Source organism: Leptonychotes weddellii, chromosome 8 (assembly GCF_054177405.1).
Source record: "Leptonychotes weddellii isolate Sample4059 chromosome 8, ASM5417740v2, whole genome shotgun sequence".
Lineage (NCBI taxonomy): Eukaryota > Metazoa > Chordata > Mammalia > Carnivora > Phocidae > Leptonychotes > Leptonychotes weddellii.
The window spans coordinates 36,236,791-36,256,874 of NC_138376.1; the positions used below are offsets into that span (position 1 = coordinate 36,236,791).

Here is a 20,084-nt window from a genome sequence, read left to right on the forward strand (position 1 = left end):
TATTTCCCCTCTAGACATTTACCTGTGATCTCTACCAGTGATTTAGACATCTCCCTAAATGTCACATTCTCAGAGAGGTCTTTCCTGATCCCCTTATATAAAACAACAATTTCTATCTATCTCCTTCTGCTTCATTTTTCTTCTCAGCACTAATGACTATCATTCCATCGTATCATATCTTATATTACAAATTATGTATTTCTCTTATCTGCTCTCTCTACTATTAAATACATTTGTCAGTCTTGACCTGCACTTTGTCCCCTATCACCTTGCTCTGTAATTGTTACATAAGAGGCACTGAGTAATTAGTTGCTGAATAAGAAACAGTTCTTTTACACTCAGTTTCCTCACTGACAGCCGGGCTACACCACTGGGATTAGGAAGCCCTAATAGGGGGGTGCACAGTCCAGCAAGATGGAGTGTGAAATTAGCTACCTGGACAACTAGACAAACTAGAGGAGATGTGTGTCTGACTTACAGATGGCATTTAAGAAATATGTGTTAACTGACTACACTAACAGGAACTTGGGTGTACCTCTGTTTACTGAAGAAGGGACACACCTGGGGTCAGGGCTGGCACCTGTGAGTATCAGTTACTCGGTTTTCCTAATGCGATAAGTTTAGGGAGCCTTATGATAGATAGATAGATAGATAGATAGATAGATAGATAGATGATAGATAGATAGATGATAGATAGATAGATAGATAGATAGATAGATAGATAGATAAATAGATGAATAGATGATAGATCACATAGAGATCGTGGAGAGCTTCTTCAGCCTGTTCCCGTCCAGGAAGGTGAAGATTGAATACAATAGCTGATTACGAAGGGTGCAGGGTGTAAATTAAAGTAGAACAATGCTTTCTAGAAAGTAAAAAACACAAAAACACTAATAGAGGCTGAGGAATAGTTTATTTTTTATTATTTATTACTTATTTTTATTTTTTTGTAATTTAATATTTTTAAATTTAAATTCAATTAACATAATGTATTATTGGTTTCAGAGGTAGAGGCCAGTGATTGATTCATCAGTCTTTTATAACACTCAGTGCTTATCATATCACATGCCTTCCTTAATGTCCATCACCCCATTACCGCATCCCCCCCCCTTCCCTCCAGCAACCCTCAGTTCATTTCCTATGGTTAAGAGTCTCTATGGTTTGTCTCCCTGTCTGATTTTGTCTTATTTTATTGTTTTGAGGAATGGTTTAAATCCCAGAAATCTGGGTCTGGTTGCAAACAGATTGAACCTAACAGTAACTAAAATAGCTATCTCTTGTCTGAATAGAATATAACTCAAGGGTGAGTTGAGGCAGGTGGGTAACTTTAACTGGAGGGAATTTCCCTTGACAAATTGCTTGGCGCTCTAGTTGTAGGCAAACCGTTCACGATCATCTCTTGCTTCTGTCACCGCTGGGTGTTTGGCTGGATTGGCTGCCGCTGGTATGGATGGGCTGGATTTTTCTTTGGCTGTGGAAGTCTCATCACCATGACTGCTGTCAGCCTGGATCGATATCTGAAAATCTGCTATTTATCGTATGGTAAGTATGAAGGCTTCTCATTCCCTGATAGTCAAAACTAGTGGATTGTCAGATTGTAAATATTGTACCGATAGGTAAGAACAAAGATTACTAATAACCTAAGAGACTAAGAGTATCTCTGTTTAGAGCCCATTTTGTTCTAACATAAGTTTAAAGATTTGAAACTGTGTCAATGTAGATTTCTTTTAATACTACTTTTATAGGAATGTCTGGTGTTTGGCTACAGTGCTTTTGGCAAACATCATTTCCTTGTATAATCTGTGTAAGCTTCTTCCGTGTTTTGCCATGCAAACAAAGAAATAAAATGCATTGAAAGGATGTTAGGTCCGAGATGTTTTAGCTGGTTCCCCGCATGGTAAATGTAATTATAAGAAAGATGTTTCTGATCCCCCTTTAGGCCTCAGGGTCCCTGTGATTTCAGAGATGAGGAATTCCAAAAAGTCCAGATCCAAGTTAGAAAGCCGTGCAGCTGTGCTGACAAGAAAGGACACATGCAGAAATATCACTCAACACTCTTTTTGTGGTATTGTAGGTAGAAAGATGAGTGACTAGAAGCATTGATGAGGGTAGAACCAGCTATGAAAAAGTTTTCAGAGGCTCAAGATTTTTTTTTTTTAATAATGAGACCATTCAACATGTTAAGAATAAATTTTTATTACTTTTGCTTCTTGGGGTTCTGGGAACTTATTGAATCCCAAAGAGAAGAATTTGGGCCCTTCCGTTTAATACTGAGAACCAGGTGCAACCAGGGAGTAGTATTGGCTTCCTCTGGAAAAAGCTGCTCTGTTCATTAATCTGTCAATCAGAACAGTTGTGACCATGGAGACGGAGGATGGTCTGGAACCTGAGGTGGGAAGGATCAAGCTGACTTGATACTTTCAATGTGGTAGAATTTTCCTTTACATTTTAAAGCACTTTTTTTTTAAAGATTCCATTTATTTATTTGAGAGAGAGAAAGCGAGAGACAGAGTATGAGCAGGGGGAGGGGCAGAGGGAGAGAGAGAAGCAGACCCTCCATTGAGCAGGAAGCCCAACTCGGGGCTCGATCATGACCTGAGCCGAAGGTCGAAGTTTAACTGATTGACTGAGCCACCCAGGCGCCCCTTTTCCTTTATATTTTAAAAGTTTATAGTCCCAGACTCCAAGGAAACCATGCAGGGGAGGTTAAGGTCATGGACCATCATCTTCACAAACTAGCAATCATTTTTTTTTTTTAATTTGCATCTCTTTTTCTAAACAGCTTAACCCTTCCAATAGAAATAACTTAAATCAGAATTTCCAATAACATAAAAAATATTCAATTAGTATATTCTGGATGACTTCAGAGTCCTATACTTTCTAGAAACTTATTTTTGGTTGTATCAAGTAGATTGTAAGTATACTTACAGATTTTATAGATGAGAAGGCAGAATTTCAACTTCCTGGGGATATATGAGGAATACCTTGATTTCTCTGCTTTTTAAATATTTCCTTGAATTTAGGCTTGGTGTCCTTTAAAGAGATGATACTGCCCACTCCCAGCATCATTGCAGGGCATCACTCCATATGGGAACTGTATATATTTTTCCAGCTTCTTTTAAGATTGAACCTCAATAGAATGGTTTCACCATTTGATGTGACTCATGATTAAGCCCCTCTACACAGTGTCTTAAAATGTTGGAATTAGAAGACCGCTTGGGAACATGGAGACCTTTCTCCCATTAATGTGATAAGCTGTTTTAAGGCATCCCTGACAGACAGCCACTTGGCCTCTTCTTGAATAATTCCAGGGACCAGTGACGGGGAGCTTACTACTGCACAAGGCAGCCCATTCTCTGATTGGTCTGCTCTCATTGTTACAATGTTATTCCTTATATTGAGACAAAACTGCCTCCCAGTAACCTCCACCCATTGGTCCTAGTTCTGACTTCTGGAGCAACACAGAACCAATCTACTAATCTACTCCCTCCTGTACTTGACAGCCTTTCACCATACTCGAATGTAAGTATACAACACCTCGCCAAGTAACCCTAACCATAAATGCTTATACGTATGCATATGCACATTCCCCTAAATATATGTGATTATCCGTGCCAGTGTTTTATCCATTATAATGGATAATCAGGAGCTGACATATATTGTGGCTACATGATTGTTACCTCACTCTGGTTGGGCTTGAGAAATTTGGATTTTATGATACAACATGCCATGTATTTGAGGAAAAAAAAGAGACAACAGAGTATAGATACAATCTATATTTCTTGTTAGTGCTGAGACAAACACAGGAGTAAAAATCTGTGTTAATGTAGCAGTCCTTTGTAGTTTGCAAATCAGGCCTTGCATTATTTCATCGAACCCTTATCAAAACCTGTAAGCAATGTATTCTTATCTCCTCCATTTTACTGCTAAGAACATGGGCATCTAGAAAGGGCACACGCAGAGGGTCAAACACTAGAACGAGAAGAATTAGGCCCTACTGACTTCCCAAACTGCATACGGCTCTGAGCAGAAGCAGGCCTTGAGTCTGTGATGAAGAGATCATTTGGCTTTTGTTGACTGTGTTGTGATATTTCTTCTCTGCTACTCCAAAACCAAGGCAGTAAGGATTTACTTCTCTGGCCCTTTCTCTTTGAGGTGATAAATGGGGTGTGGAGGTAATTTCACGAGGAGGCTGCAGCACCAGCTCAGGCTGCCCTGTCTTTGGTGGTTATGGTGAACTGTGGAAAGGGATAACTAGTGCTCTATGGCTTTTCTTAGATGACTACACCAGTTCTTCTTGGAGATCTCTTTTGGTCAATGGAAACTAGTTCTGAAAAACCTAGAGCTCATTTTTTGTTTTCCTGGAAGTCTTTTCACAGAATTACTTTTGCAGAACATGATGCAACCTACCTAGATTCTCTACCCTTCTTGCTATGGCTGTGTGAGCATGACTGCTGTGTTTGTCACGTTTGAAGATTCAAAACCTGCTCGCATGAAGCAGGGTCAGCTACTTTACCGTCTCAGCACGCAGTCATGGTTGTGGCCCACCGACCCCCACTGACAAGTGCTTAGGAAGATGAATGAGATACGAGACGTGAAAGCTTTTATGGAGAAGGGTATTGAAAGGCACAAGCAATGTGTTATCAGTTCTCACTTTCCCCAAAGGAGTCTACCCTGGATGAACCATTAATACTTCCTTTGCGGGCTTGGTCCTTCTATTCTACCAGTTGGCCCCGTATTGGATAGGATCTCAAAGGTCATTCTGGGTGCTTTCTTAAGATCCTTCCTTCATTGTCTTTGGCATCCTCTCATCTTTCTACTGTCCCCTTTCCTCAGCTTTTATCACTTACCCCTCCTGAGGCTCCTGCGTGCCTATGGAAACCTTCCCTGTGAAAGCACTTCTGATTTTATTCGCTTGGAAAAAGGCCCACGCTCTGGAACTTTTCTCCCTTCACTCCACTCTCCCTCAGAATTCAGTTATCTGACCACTTCTCCCAGAATCCAATGGAATAACTCTTTGGATGTGGAATTTGACATATCGAGGGGAGGTATTCGGGTGTAGGGCAGATTACATCCCGGTAATGCTTTTCTTCTACCTCCAGGGGTTTGGCTGAAAAGAAAGCACGCCTACATCTGCCTGGCAGTCATCTGGGCCTATGCTTCCTTCTGGACCACCATGCCCTTGGTCGGTCTGGGGGACTACGCTCCTGAGCCCTTCGGAACCTCGTGCACGCTGGACTGGTGGCTGGCCGAGGCCTCCGTGGGTGGCCAGATTTTCATCCTGAACATCCTCTTCTTCTGCCTCTTACTCCCAACGGCTGTGATCGTGTTCTCCTATGTGAAGATCATTGCCAAGGTTAAGTCCTCCTCTAAAGAAGTAGCTCATTTCGACAGTCGGATACATAGCAGCCATGTGCTGGAGATGAAACTGACCAAGGTAACTACAGTAATAATTTACAGAGGGGTTTTCTAATCAATTAAAATGTCATAGGGCAAAGAGGATAGGGAATGTTGGGGGCTGGGAGAATTTTAGAATCTCTATTCTTTATGTACTTCTGAAACGTGCTATTATTTATCTAAACCTTTGTAGTATTTCTTTTCCCTGTTTCTGTCTCTGTCTCTCTCATTTACACACACACACACACACTCACACACACTTCTAATATTTACTAAATTTGTATGGTGGCTCTACTTGGAGCTTATTCTCTCTATTGAATAAGATATTCTTGGTTCTCAAAAATTATTTAAGTCATAATAATAATAACTTTTATGCATCATAAAACACCTCACAGTATTTATACTGTTTTGTATTGACTTTGGTGGGCATGATTAGGGACATTCTGCCGCCTCACATTATTTACAGAGTAAGAGCTTACCGCATCTACTATCCTATAGGAAATTTATCTTAATACAAGAGCAGTTTCTGCAGGGTCATGTCCCTTGGTAAATGCTAGTTTCAGAGCTGATAGCTCCTTAGATACTGTAATGTGAGGAAAGGAACACACAATTTGAGAATAGACTAGGGTTCTCATTCCATTACCAATACTTGCCAAGTTTGTGATCCAGAGCTAGATACTGAACTTCTTTGAATCTCTATTTTCTCACTTGTGCAACAGGAATAGTAACATCTCCTCGGATTGTGGTGGAGATTTGATGAGACAACACATGTTATTCTGTCATTTGGTGCATAGAAGGAGTTAGAACAGTGGTTCCTTCATTCTTTTGTAACTTTTAGGAATTCTGGGTAAGGATAAGGCAGTGGTCTTCCCACTTTTGTCCTGTCTTACCTTTCTATTGAACGAAATATTTTTCCAGCACATACTCAATACAAATGACATGCAGCTAATACCATCAAACTGTATGTTAACATTAGTATGCCCTAATTTCTATTTTACTTTTAAAGATAAAAAAATAAATGTAGATTGAAGTTCTAACCATTCCTTCTGGTATCAATCAATCATATTATTGGTATCCCAACTTCACGTGTCCTCACAGCCTAATTTGGAGACCACTTGTCTCAGGACCTATAGTAACATTTCCCTTCAGGCCTGTGCTCTCTTGTAGCAAGTCAGGGCCTTTGTTCTGGTAATATTCCTCTTTTCACTTACAGATGTTTTGAGATGGTACAAGGATCTCTTGGTCGTACAGTGTGAGCTAGAGATTCTTAATGGTTCCAGTTGACCTTTACTTCCTAAACTCCATATGCTGAGTAAAAGAAAGCTCCAAGGAAGTTTTCATTACTCTAAATCTATACTCATAATCTAATAATAGAGCAGTTCTACCTGGACAAAAATACAAGATCAGGAATCATAATATGCTTTTTATCTTATCACTGGCTGTAAAATAGAAAAAAATATTTCCATAAAATCCAAGGTCATGATTTAAGTTCATTTCCAGCTCTCCTTTTAGCTCTTATCTGTGACTTTTAAAAAAAGTATTAATCCGAATAAATGAATCCAAGTTAAATTTGGATTACGTTTAATCCAAACCCTACTCAGAACCAAGTACTGTTCTAAGAACAGGTGAATGCAACAATGATAAAAATTTTCCTTCTCAATACTTTATGGAAGTATGTTCAAGGAAATGATGTGATGTCCATCACACTGGTAGGTCAATTCGAGTTTACCTTGTAGTCCTGCAGTTTGGCATACCAGAAAGCTGCTGAGATGTCATATGACCTCCTCTCTCTTCTTGCCACCCTCCAATGGAGTTGGCCTCAAGACATTTTGATGGTCTTGATTAGCGAGTCCAGATCCTCATTCCTGTGAGGTCCTTCTCCAGTTTCTCTGAGTGTGTTATTAATCATATGCTCTCCTTTTAGTTGAATTGCCTAACTCAACCCACAGCTAGCTTTTATAAATACCCTAGCATCTGGTTCTTTGTGTATTCTGGACGGTGGGCAATTTGTTTAGTGAGTGATTCTGAAGCTCATTATGCATGCAAGGTGAAACTTGGCACGCACCATTTAATTTGGTTTGTGGTTATCAGTCTCCTCGGCCTGGACTGGACTGTATAGATCAAATAACCAGGCTCACCCAGCCCGAAGAGATGTTAAATGAAAAGTGTAGGCATCTATATGTATGATTTTATTTTAAACATATCTTCTTCTGACATATACTAAATGACATTATATTATATATAATGTCTATATGGCATAATATATGTTATATATTATACAATATATCTGGACCTCTTTTGTATATATAAAACTTATATAAAACAACCTGAATATAAAATGCTTCTAATTATTAACACTTATGCAAAAAACATAAATCAAAATTCAGCGCACATTGATAAACACAACTTTCTATTTTGGCGTCTTCTCTGCTAAATTTAAAATGTTTTAAATTACCATTTAATTTTGATCTTGATTTTTTTTTCTACTGAGTAAAAGTAAGTAAAAACAACCTCACACTGGACCTTTTCATAGTCTTAGGAAGCTTTTTCTCCATTCAACTACCTCTCAGGATTGGCAGTTTGCTTATTCACTTGGTGCTTCTGATCTTTTAGAATAGCCTTGTCTAAAAGCCTACTACTTAAAGGCCACCTTCTTGGATTCTGGGATTAAAATAATTTACTTTTCTGGGTACTGTAATGATTTCCAGCTGGGTTATTATCTGGGCCTGCATTTTGCTAGTCTGGTCTTATCCACCTGAAAATTGACATCCCACATACAAATCTCTCTCTGCTTTGTAGTTTCTCTTGAATTAATTTTTTAAGAATGATGGTTTTGCTAGACTTTTGTACCAGGCTGAAACTTCACAGATTGCCAACAGAGGTATGCAAAAAAAGACCAAGAAATAAAAACAAACAAGCAAACAAAAACTCTCTTTATATTTCTATGACTCAGTATCATCTCATTTTCATTTGCCTGTATATGACTTTGTAAAACAAACTTAATATTAAACAATCAAGATAAATTCAGTTGAACTGGGGGGTCTTCCTTGTCTTCCCAGGGCTATCTATAAATTCTAGGGAGGCTTTTATAATTCCATGGTGTCAGGGGGTGGGGACTCTGGTCTAATTGTCATTTATTGCCCCTGGTATTCCTGAGATATTTAAGTTTCTTTCTGGTCTCAATCATCAGTTGTCATGGGTCACTTTACATCCTTTTTGTTCCAACTGGAAGCCCTCTTCAAGTTCATCAGCAATTCCAGCTACTTCCCTGTCCTTTGACTGCAATTCATCATGTGCGTGTTGGGAGCTTGGCTGGGACCCTGGGAAGCAAGGCACAAGTTTTTGGCCCTGAGATCCCCAGATGCATTAAGGGTCTCTTGCTCCCCAACACCATCCTTGGCCCCTTGTGCTCAGCTCTGTGGAGTAGCATCAGGACAGTTTCTCAAGGTCAGTTACTGGCTCCTCTGAGGTCCTCCCTCACCTTTGAGCTGTAGACCCTTACCCACTCTTGGGTGGGAAACCTGTAATCATGTGCATCCCTCTAAAATTGTCCCCATTTAGTAAGATTAATGCCTCTGGTCCTTCAAGTTTCTGACTGTGGGTACTCAATGTCATTTTTTGTATACTCAAAACCCCTGTCTCTCAAGTATTTTCTCTCCTGTAAGATGTAAATTTCTATTTTAAAACTCACAAGCTGAGAAATGAATGGTTTACTTCTTCGGGTATTTTGGCTTGAAAAAATCTTCACACAATGCAGTGAACACTCTTGCTTCTGCTTTAATGAGGGGGGCGGTGGAGTCCCAGGAAGAAAATACCAGAGGCATAGACTAATTTTCCCAAATATTATTATGCTGTATGGACTAGTACTTAATACTTATTCATTTAGCACAGATAGATTATCTATGAGTTCCAGGTCTATAAGTAGTGTCTAGATCCTCTGGGCATCTGGATTTCTCTTAATTTCCTTTATTTCCACCAGAAAGGCTTCTTGATCACCCCTGGCTAGTTTAAGTCCCTCTGCAATAGGCCATCAGAGCACTTGACACATTCACTTTATTGAGCCCCATGCTTGTCCTTCTTTGCAAGTAGTAGGTAGGTGAACTCAAGTGTTACACATCCCGTTTGCTACTGAGCCTCGCTGTCTGGTGCCTACTAGATGCTTAATCAAGATTGCTATAATGAATACATAATTGAATAAATTAAGTTAATCTAATTACCTTGATGAGTGTTAAGTGGTCCCTTGATCCCTGGCTTGAGTTCCTCTGTCCCTTTTATAACTGACAGGCATTTTGTTTTGCTTTGTTATTTCACATTGATCGTGAAGTCTTTTTAAAAATTATAAATGTAAATCTCTGCTTTCCTCACATGATTCCTCTCTTTGATTGCTCATCCAGTTTATTTATCATTGAAGGTTCATATTCAGAGAACCCCCTGGGAGGACTCTAAGGGCAGTTTGTGGGAAAGCTGAACTGCGTTGCTTTTTTATTTTTTAAACTAATTAATTCATTTCCTCTGGTTCCTCATAAGTGTTCTTAGCTTAAATGTCACTTCCCAGAAAAGCATTCCCCAAATTGAATTCAGATCTTCCTATTACCATGGGGCAATGCTGTCTTTACATTTTCTTCTTAGAACAGGTCATAATTTATAATTAATTTATAATTACATACTTATTTTTGTGATTATTTGCCCAATGTCTGGCTTTAGCATTAGTCAGTAAGGCCTGTGGAGTGACAACCATATCATTTCGTTCATTTTGTGTCCCTAGGACATAGCACAATGTCTCAAACATGATACATTAAACATTATAATATAATGTGATATAAATAATATAATATACAATTAATTATATTAATACAAGTTAAATATAAATACATGTATATAAATAAATACATATAAAATATGTATTTGTTGAAGGAAAGAATTTCAAGTTGGGATCAATCCCAGTTTTGCGACGAGCCCACTGGGAGTCTCACGTAGCTGACATTTGTTATTTATTTCTGCTTCCAGTGGCTGAACCCCTGTCTGTGTTTGGAATTTCTGTGTTGAGGAATTTCCAACATTTTGAGTCTTGGATCGTGGAGGGGAGGAGCCACATGTCTAAGCAAAGGCTGACTCCTAATTTAAAAGATACGGAAGGTTAACATAACATAAAAAAAAAAAAAAAGATGTGGAAAGACCAGTCATTGACTTTCCAAGGTTCCCCTGCAGGTGGAGTACGGCTATGACCCTAGGCTCCAGCTAGTCTGTCTCAGGGGCCAGTGATACCAGCAGAGAGGCAGGGAGATGTCTCCCCCGGGCACGGCTGCAGCAGTGCTTTCTGCATTAGAGCTGGTTCAGGCCATCGGTTTGGGTGTCATTTCTGTCGGCTTGGCGTTCCCAGTGATGCTCTGTCCTAACCAACCCATTCCTTTTCTTGTCCCGCTTGGCCGAAGTCCATTTCTTGGACTCAGAATCGTGACAGATTCACCTTGGACAAACCACTTCTCCTTGCTGGGCCTTGGTTTTCTCGTTTGTGAAAGGGGGTGGGGCAGGGGAACTAAATGCTGTCTAAGTTACCTTCTAAAACTCTCAGTTGTATAAAAATGGCTAGATTGGTTGGATTGACAGCAATAGCTCTTACTGCTAAAACCACCTGGTCTCTCCACCTGAGTACATTTCCCCACTGAGTAGCACTTTCCATACCTTAAGGGCTTGGTTCGTCTATAATGAACAGTGAAGTCTCCCTTGTTTTGTTGAGCCAGATACTTAGAGATTTGTATTTCCTGTTCTTAAAGCCAGCCGCTGCCTCACTGGGGAATGCTGTGTTCAGTTTTAGACCCAAACCCTGCAACACAGATGTACAGAGTGACATGACTTAATTTACATCCTCTCCTTTCAATCACAGCTTTTGCTTGTTTATAGAAGAGTGGTATTTTAAGATTTGAGAAAATTGCAGTGGGGAAGTGCAGACCCCTCCTTTTTCTAGGTCTTTTTTTTTTTTTTAAGTACAAATTAATATTTTCTACTTGGATCACCCCCAGGGCTCACATAATGGTAGACACAACAAAGCTCTCAGAATTCTTTTCTTTCTAAGTGCATGATGAAGGGTCTGGGACAGTTGGCCTTAGTTGTCATTCTATTGATAAAATGGAAGGAAGAGACTCAAATTAGACATGCTTAGAGTTGTCGAATGACTTTATTTCTTCAAAGATGGTGTGAAAGCTAAATATCACCCTTATTTTTATACATATCAGGGACTGAGGGCCAATGAAGGTAGGTCACGGTTGCTAAGTTGCCCCCTTTCCTCTTTGCCTTTGGTAGTGACATTCAATGGCAGGCTGACTGCATATGGCGGGAGGTGGCCTCATAACTGGCCTTTACTCTCGCATTACCATCTTTTCATCTCTCTCTCTCTCTCTCTTTTTTTTTTTTTTTTGATTAGTTGGGAGCAAATCCATGTGCTTGCCAGCTAGACTCAAGATAGGAAAACCAAATCTTATTATCTGTATGTTCTGGTCAATTGTATACTCCCCTGCCATTTACTCAATGCACACATGTAGTGATCTTGCTTCTTGTGACCTTATCTCACCCCAGCCACTGCAATATCCTTGATTTCAGTAGTCTAGCTGGTTCTGTGATGTGGTCAATCTTGTTATTGGTAGGGAATTTATTCCATCTTTCTGGCTCTCCTTGTAAACTTCACTTCTACATCAATTCCATGTCCTCTTCTCATCCATTTCATTATTCAAGATAGCACACAGCTTCAAACGTTGGCTGAAGCCCTACTCATATCCGAGCAAAGGAGCCTGGTGCAAGGAACTGAAATGCCAACTCTTAGAGAATCAGGGGTTCTGTCTCACTCACACTGGTCATTGGAGTTGAACCACAGTTGGAATCCAAACCCGAGTATCTCTATCCATGATGTTTACACTATTGCACACTGCCTCAGCATGGAGAGAGTGCAGGACTTTGCTTCTTGGAAATTGTATCTGCTGGAATGGTTCAGATGAATTGGGCCCAAAGACAGAGGCTTATCTAATTTGGAGAATTTACTTTCAATCCCATTGTTCTATTACTGCTTTAATTGATCAATTGATCAATTATGGACAATATTGCCCATGTGACACTTAATGCCAACTTGAACTGTAGCTGGAACGTACAGATATCCTTTAGTCCTCTGCAGCAAGATATATTTAAAGTGAACTGGGTTGCAGATGTGTGATTCCTTTGTAGAAGCCAAGCACATAATCTGTGAATTTCCTCCCACAAAAATTGCCTAATTTAAGAATTGAAGTTTTACTGCTTTTCCAGTAAACCAAAAGGCAGTCACACATGTCACTGTTTATTGTTTAAAAAATAAACAACTTAGAAAAAAGCTGACAGGTACCTGTCTGTGCTAGATCTGGCTTAAGGATATTTGGAATAGAAATTTTGGAAAATGAAAATGAGGACACACTCAGAAATGAGGAAAGAGACTGATGAAAGATTAAACATGTTCCACTTTGAGTAGAAAACACTGGGAAAATGAGGGTAACATGCAAGTTTTGTAACTTTTATGGAGTTTATCTTAAAATGCCTTTAATATTTAATGTTTTAATGTTTTGTGGAGTATATTTTAACAGGAGAAGATCGTAAAAAATAAATGGGTCTCATGTTGACTTTGTATTCACTTCAAATACAAAGTAATATTCTGCAGTGCTTTCAGATCTAGGCTTTTATCCCTCTTTCTGCTCTAAACTTGATTTCTAGTCATTCAATTTAAGGCACTTAGTTTTATCCTAATCAGAAAAACCACAACGATTCATTCGCTCTGTGTTTAAAAACCACAGCATGGTTAATTCTCTGATGTCCTTTTAAAAAGGATAACATAATGCAAATGTTTGAAGTCCTTTCTCTCCCCATTGCACACTCTCATAAAAGTAGAAAATATGTAAAATGTAGAAAATATTATGGACTGTTAATCTATTTTTTGTCAATGACTTTGACAGCAACACAGAAAACAGCTTTTGAGATACTGTGAAATCATCAGATGAGTCACCATTCCCAGACATCTGCTAAAGCAAGTTTTATTTATGTTATTGTTTATTTGGGGATTTAGAAAAAAGACCCTCACTTTGAGCCTTGAGGCATCCATTCCATTTACAAACAAAAGTCACATAGACCAAATGAAATACAATTTCTCCTGGGTAACCCTTTGCAGAGAGGTGGGAAAAAAGCAAGCAAGCAAGCAAGCGAGAGGGAGGAGTGCATGTGTGATCTGGGTCTGGTTGATAACCGTTAAACACAGGTAAGAATTTTGGCTCAGGACCTTAAAGTAAGGCTGCAGGACCCTGACACAGGGCATCAGGACTCGAAGGAGGTGTGGGCTCACTTCATTCATCTCTTTGAGATTTAGACTCTATTTGTAAAATGGAGTGAAATGGATATAACTGAGGTGTGTCTCAGCTGCAGTTAATATTTAGAGATGAGCCCTGAGTTTCTTAGGTGGAATTTTATAACCTGAGACACATGGTGGATTTTCCAGGCTTCTTAGTTGACACAGCTCACAAATGTGGGGTTCTCAGGATAAACACCCTACTGACAGGCTGTTCTGCAGGTCAAATAAGGCTATAGACCATTCCTTGCATACAATAGCTCTGTTCTAATGGGAGCATATTGAAATGCACATGCATAGAAATGACTTTGTTATAAAAGAACTTAGCCACTTGGATTTCTAAAACAAAAAAGCATGCATAAATATTGTTGCTCTGTTACTAATAAAACATTTTGTGTCTCATTCCTCATCCTTGATTCTCTACACTAGCATGTCATGACTTTCATGTTGGGAACACTGTTCTTTTCTTTCTTAAATAAGAGGATGGGGAAAGAGGATGTGGTGCCTGCCTCAGATAGCTCCATCTCTTCATCTTTCCTGGGTTTTGGGGAACTCAGAGATAAAAGGAAGCTCCCTTTTTTCTACAAATCCCTTATAAAATCATCAAAGATGGGTCTGATGATGCTCTTTCTAGTCATGTGCCCATCCCTGTTCTTGCTCTCGTAGCTAGGGGCATGCCGTCCTCTGGTCAGGCTTGGGTCATGTGATGCCAGTTCCATACAACAGCCTAGGGGTAGAAGGGATGCTGGCGATGCTAAAGTTTATGAGGAAATGAAAGACATATGGTAGATTTGCAAAAGCAGATGTCCACTACCTGGAGTGCTAATTTGAATATTGTTTCATTATTTATTTTACAGAAAAACAGTAGGTAATAGTGTAAAGATACTTCGAAGTTAGTACACTCTCTCTTAACTAGGACCTGAAATAGCTCATGTTTAAAATAAACACCAAGGCTTGGGCTTCAGTTGCTAGTGTCAGTACTCAAAGGAACAGCCCTTTCATTTCTTGTTTAGACTGTTGCCTAAACAAACCTGTTAAAAGTGGAAATTCTATGTGGCCAGGGATTGTGTCTGCTTTGTTCATGGCTTTATCCTCGACACAAAACATATAGGAGATGCTCAGTAATGCTTGTTGATTGAATGAATAAACAATGATTTTTCTACCTCCAATTTCTTCCTGTGCCATTTCATTTTACAGGTAAATCTTCCTAAACACGGTTCTCATTAAATCTCCTGCTCAGAAACCTACTAGGGCCTCAAAGCATATGGAATTAAGGGCAGCCCGGTCATAAGTTATACAAAACCCTGAATACATGGATATTATCTTTCTTTCTAGCCTCATCTATATGCCAAAGTAAATTGCTTGCTAGTTTCTTTTCTTTTTTTTCCCCAAAAATATGGAGCGCTTTACAAATTTGCATGTCATCCTTGCGCAGGGGCCATGCTAATCTTCGCTGTATGATTCCAATTTTAGTGTATGTGTTGCTGAAGCAAGTACTTGCTAGTTTCTATGCAAATCTCACACATACCTGCACCTTTGCTCACGCTGATCTTACTACCATTCCTTTATTTCAACTTGCCAACATGCAGGTTATATGCCATGTCCCTCATGAAACTGTTCTGAATTTGCCCCGTACCATGTAATTTGGTCCTCCTCTGCTGGTACTTAAATCCTATTCTTCCTTGTACTGTAGTTTGTATTCCAGAGGGCTACAACCAGGCCCTAAGGTGGACTGGTGTCCCCAACAGCACTTGGCATTGTGTCCGGCACCGAGCACTTGGTAAAAAGCGGTTGTTGAATTCAAGTGAGATAATCTATAGGGTCAGGTATGTAGTTACAGGGCATTAATTAGGGCTATGTTAGTACAGGGACTGGGTTGCAGATGGTAAGAAACCAGTGAGGGTGTTTAAAACCCTCTTTCTAATTATTCTTTGATCTGAAAGTTAAGACGCTCCTAAGGTAATTATAATTTTGTGAGAGAGAAAAGTGCTTTCTGGAAAAGTCTTGCTTTATGCCACTGTGTCACTTTAGTTAAAACTTGGTGATTCTATTTTATTTTATTTCTAGTGAATTTCCACTATCCAAGCCTCACACTTGAGAAAACGAGCCAAAAGAAGTAACACTTAACAGGAATCTCTGAGGAAGATTCATATTAAAATTTCCAAAAAGGGCAGAGTTTCTGTTTCCTGAGGCAAATACGAGTGATTTAAAATTTCTTCAAGGTGAAAGTGTTTTCCATCTAGTTCCAAATATGATGGAACATATTTTCCATCAATGTGGGTTGAGAAGTCTGGAAATTTCAGGAGCATGGATGTCTTCTTAGCATCATTTCCTACCCAATGTAAAATCTGACAGCTTTTATAGGGTTAAACTTTGGGTCTTTTGGTACATTCAAATTCTGGAGTGAAGAATGGATAGGATGTGGTAAATGGGATAAGTCATTGTAATAACTTCTTCTGGCTGAACATCTCTGAAGTCCACATAGGAAATGTCTCCTACAGGCAAGGTAAATGGACAAATAATAGACTTTCTTGGGTGTAAATGAGCTACTGCTTCTCCTCCCCCCCATAATTTCCACCAGGTATCTTGACTCTGTTCTATTGCTTTCCCTCATCAGGTAGCAATGCTGATCTGTGCTGGCTTCCTGATTGCCTGGATTCCTTACGCGGTTGTCTCTGTGTGGTCAGCTTTTGGAAGGCCAGACTCCATCCCCATACAACTCTCTGTGGTGCCAACCCTACTTGCAAAATCAGCAGCAGTGTACAACCCCATCATTTACCAGGTCATTGATTACAAATTTGCCTGTTGCCAAACTGATCGTTTGAGAGCAACTAAGAAGAAATCTTTGGAAGACTTCAGGTAAAATTTCAGAAGCCAGAAATGAATGCTACTGTTTCAAAATCCCGTGGGGTCCAAGCCACTCTGTTATGCTGTCTTCTTAGGGTTAGAGCTCATGACTTAGGAGTAGTCTAAAGAGGATTTTCTGTTCATCAAAATTCCTGAAATCAAGTCATCAGATATGTTGGGTTGGATGTCATGGGTAGATAATGAGAAAAGTAATCCCATTTCTGATTGTAGAGCAACTAAGATAGGAAGCTATGTCCATTTGAGCGGCCACTATTTCTCACTTTTCCTTATCTGGGACTAAATCCATTTTACTCCAAGAGTATGGTTCCACATGGCATTGATCCAAAATTAGGTACTCCCAACAGAAAAGATTCTCCTGTTTGGGATGTTTCTACCATTAGCTATGAGTATAGGATTTGGGCAGGCAAGGAGAGAAGGGAGGTGACATTTTTACTCTCTGACAGGTTCTTTATGTTATTTTCACAAGAGCCCCTATTGTACCTTCTCTTTGTCAGATAAGGAAATGGAGGTGCAAGTGAGGTTAAGGTTAAGTGAGCTGCCTGTGCTTACACAACCAGGAAGTAGCTGAGCAGAGATTTAAATTCAGGTCTATTGGGTTTCCAAACAGTCTACACTATTTCTGCTATAAAATGAACAAGTGAGTCTGGGGATCCAGCACCATTTTTCCTAAAGGCTCAGGGTGAGTAAAGAGTTGAGGATGATGTGTGGGCTTTGTGTCCATTCAGGGCCAGTCTTAGCAGTGGAATGTGGATCAGGCACCTGAGAACATGGTCTGAAGTGAGGGTTGTTGAGAAGGTCCAGGTTCTCTGATTTCTATTACTTCTTACTCACTGGATGTCTAGTTATTTTTTGGTACTATTTTTCCTGATTAAGTAGAAAACAGAGGAGAAAAAAAGGTAGAACTAGCTAGGAGAAGATGTGGGTCTTTATCTTATTCTTTTACTACGCTTGAGCAAGTGACATATCTTTTGACCTTTAGGTTCCTCACCATGTAGGGTACAGGATCAAATGAAAAAAAAAATAAAAAGGCACTAAGAAAAAGTAGTATTGTTATTGTTGTTGTGGTACAGGGGAAGAAATACACAATTTGGAGATAAAAGACGAGTGTTTGGTTGATTTTTCCATATCTTCGGGAAAATGAGCCTAGAATTGGGCTGAGCTGATTGCAACGCCCATCTTTTGAAACTGTAAGAATTACACCAAATGCGTGCTTGGAGAGGGCTAGGTAACAAGTGTTAGTGGGTTTTTTCTTTCACATTGCTGGTGGTTAATGCCTTTTCTGTTGAATTGAATAAATTCAAATGCTAAAATGCATCTACTTTGGCAGTAATAACACTTTGCCCTTATCTACTATTAATACTTTATTATGAATGCAGGTTAGAGAGAGTATTTTTAATAGAGCAGTTGTGGGAGAAAATAATGGGCATTTCTTCCTCTGAAAGAGATGATGGGAATTTGACAGGAATGGCTGAAGGCAAATTTCACCTACCTTGTAATTTTGCCTTGGACTGATTCTGTGTTCTGTACATTTGCTTTTAAGTGTGAGCAGCACATAAATATTCAATGCTCAATAATGAAAAGAGAGAAATTTATGAGGAAGGCAGTGACTTGGGGCCACAGACCTTTGGAGAAGCCAGCCAGGCAAGAATCCGTTCAGTTCACCTGCTCCCATTAGCCATTTCTATGAAATGCAACAATTGCTTTGCTGGAGGAAGACAAATGCTGTTTCCTTACTCCAGAGTCTCGAAGCTTTCAGTGGAAAAAGCAGGCAGGCAGTAGTGCTAAAGTAGGAAGGAGTCCTTGGGTTTTCAAGTTTGGAACACTAAAGAGGTGTGATGAGTTGCTGATTTTTGGAAGGCTCTGTTTCAGAGAACTTTCCAAAGAAGCAAAAAACACTTTTTCTGTTTTTCATCTTTGTTGTAATTAAGGAGCTAAGAAAATGGGTAATATTGAGGCTGATAGAATGAGTTGAAGTGGTCTAAAGCTAGTCCAGAGTGGTTAATGCACTACTAGAACAATTCAATCAAATTAAACTAGATTAATTGATATCCTTGTTTTTTCCTCTTCTGAGCTCTGAAATGAATTTGCTTATAATGGGAGACCCTCTTGGGAAATATTCTGAATTCAAATAAAAAAGCTAATGTGTTGAATATGAGATTGTAGAAATAAATTTTGAGTAATTTTTACAGTTCATTAAAAGTTAACTCATTTCCCCCCCCGCCCCTAAATTGAGTCCCCTGAGATTTTGGTAAAAGCTGATGAACTACAGCAAAAAATATGGCCAAGAGCCCATCTTGAAATGCTATTATTCATCACATCTGGGTATCCAGATGTAGTCTCCCGTATTTCATAACCAGTGCTTCTCCGCTCTGGTTGTGGATTAGAGTCAAGTAGGGAACTTTGAAAAACCCCTGCCTAGACCCCACTTGCAGAGATTTGGCTTCAATTGGTCTGGATTGGGCCCAAGCTTCATTAGTTTGTTTCATTGGTTCATTCTCCCAGATGGTTCTTATACCCAGCCGTTGTTGAAAGCCGGTGAACCAGAGCCTGGGAAAGAAAAACATTAGGAGTGCAGCTCATGTAGTCAGAGGCCTCTCCCCCCGACCTACACAGAGACCACTGAGTGACAGGGGAACCAGACTTCTGGTGCTACGCCAATCTTAGATGCAATATAAATGATCAAATGATACTGGGGGTACATACTGAAGGATCGAGGCATTTTACACTCCTAGTATTTTAGTAAAGATACAGAACAGAAAACAAAGTCCTAAATCCTGGCATTGACATTCTAATAAAACTCTCCTGACTACTTTACTTCTTTCCAAAGAACACTCTTTGTAGGTAAGTCACAGGGCCAACTGACTGGTAGGTCGATAGGGAGGCAATGAATTTTGTTCTGAGGATGGGAAACTCACTGGGGCATAGGAAATGTGCCATGAACAAGTGGCTTGTTTTTGGAAAGCTCCACTCAAGGGATTTCTTGACTTTGAATGTTTTAAAGTGAATTATTTTCCTTCCCTTCTAATTCAAGTCTTGTGCATATAATCTTCTTGGTAGACATGCCTGCTATGATATACATACACAATATGTGTATGTGTGTGTGTATATATGTTAAGTTACGTTTTCCTTCTCCTGTGTTTAGGCTGCACACTGTAACCACAGTCGAGAAGTCTTCTGCTGTGCTGGAAATCCATCAAGAGGTATGAAGATGGACACAGCATCACTTATGGACACAATATTCACATGTTTGCCTCTTCACTGCTGTTGATGTTTGATTGTGACTACACTTTTCTCTTTATATTATATTTTTATATTTTGTACACTTTCCCTCTTTTCCCTTCAGCCAGGATTTGCTGGGAAATTCCAATGGCCAAATGGAAATTAGATTATAGGATACTATTTAAGGAATATTACTAGGATGAGCCTCCCTGGAATTTTCTTTTTATTATATTTTAAAACCTAATTG

The 20,084-nt window shown here is 39.5% G+C and overlaps 1 protein-coding gene and 1 non-coding gene across 2 annotated transcripts in view; one reads left to right on the forward strand and one right to left on the reverse strand.

Moving 5' to 3' along the window:
- OPN5 (opsin 5) overlaps positions 1 to 19,824 on the forward strand; it is a 26,630-nt gene extending 6,806 nt beyond the window's left edge. Inside the window, exons 3-6 of the mRNA XM_006727572.3 lie at positions 1,372 to 1,542; positions 5,103 to 5,437; positions 16,368 to 16,609; positions 19,761 to 19,824. Of these exons, the coding sequence (XP_006727635.3) occupies positions 1,372 to 1,542; positions 5,103 to 5,437; positions 16,368 to 16,609; positions 19,761 to 19,824 (812 nt within the window). The remainder of the gene's footprint in view (positions 1 to 1,371; positions 1,543 to 5,102; positions 5,438 to 16,367; positions 16,610 to 19,760) is intronic.
- Positions 15,141 to 15,247, reverse strand: LOC115941702 (U6 spliceosomal RNA). Its single transcript, XR_004076434.1, has one exon. It is a non-coding gene; the product is annotated as a U6 spliceosomal RNA (small nuclear RNA).
- Positions 19,825 to 20,084: the final 260 nt, after the last annotated feature.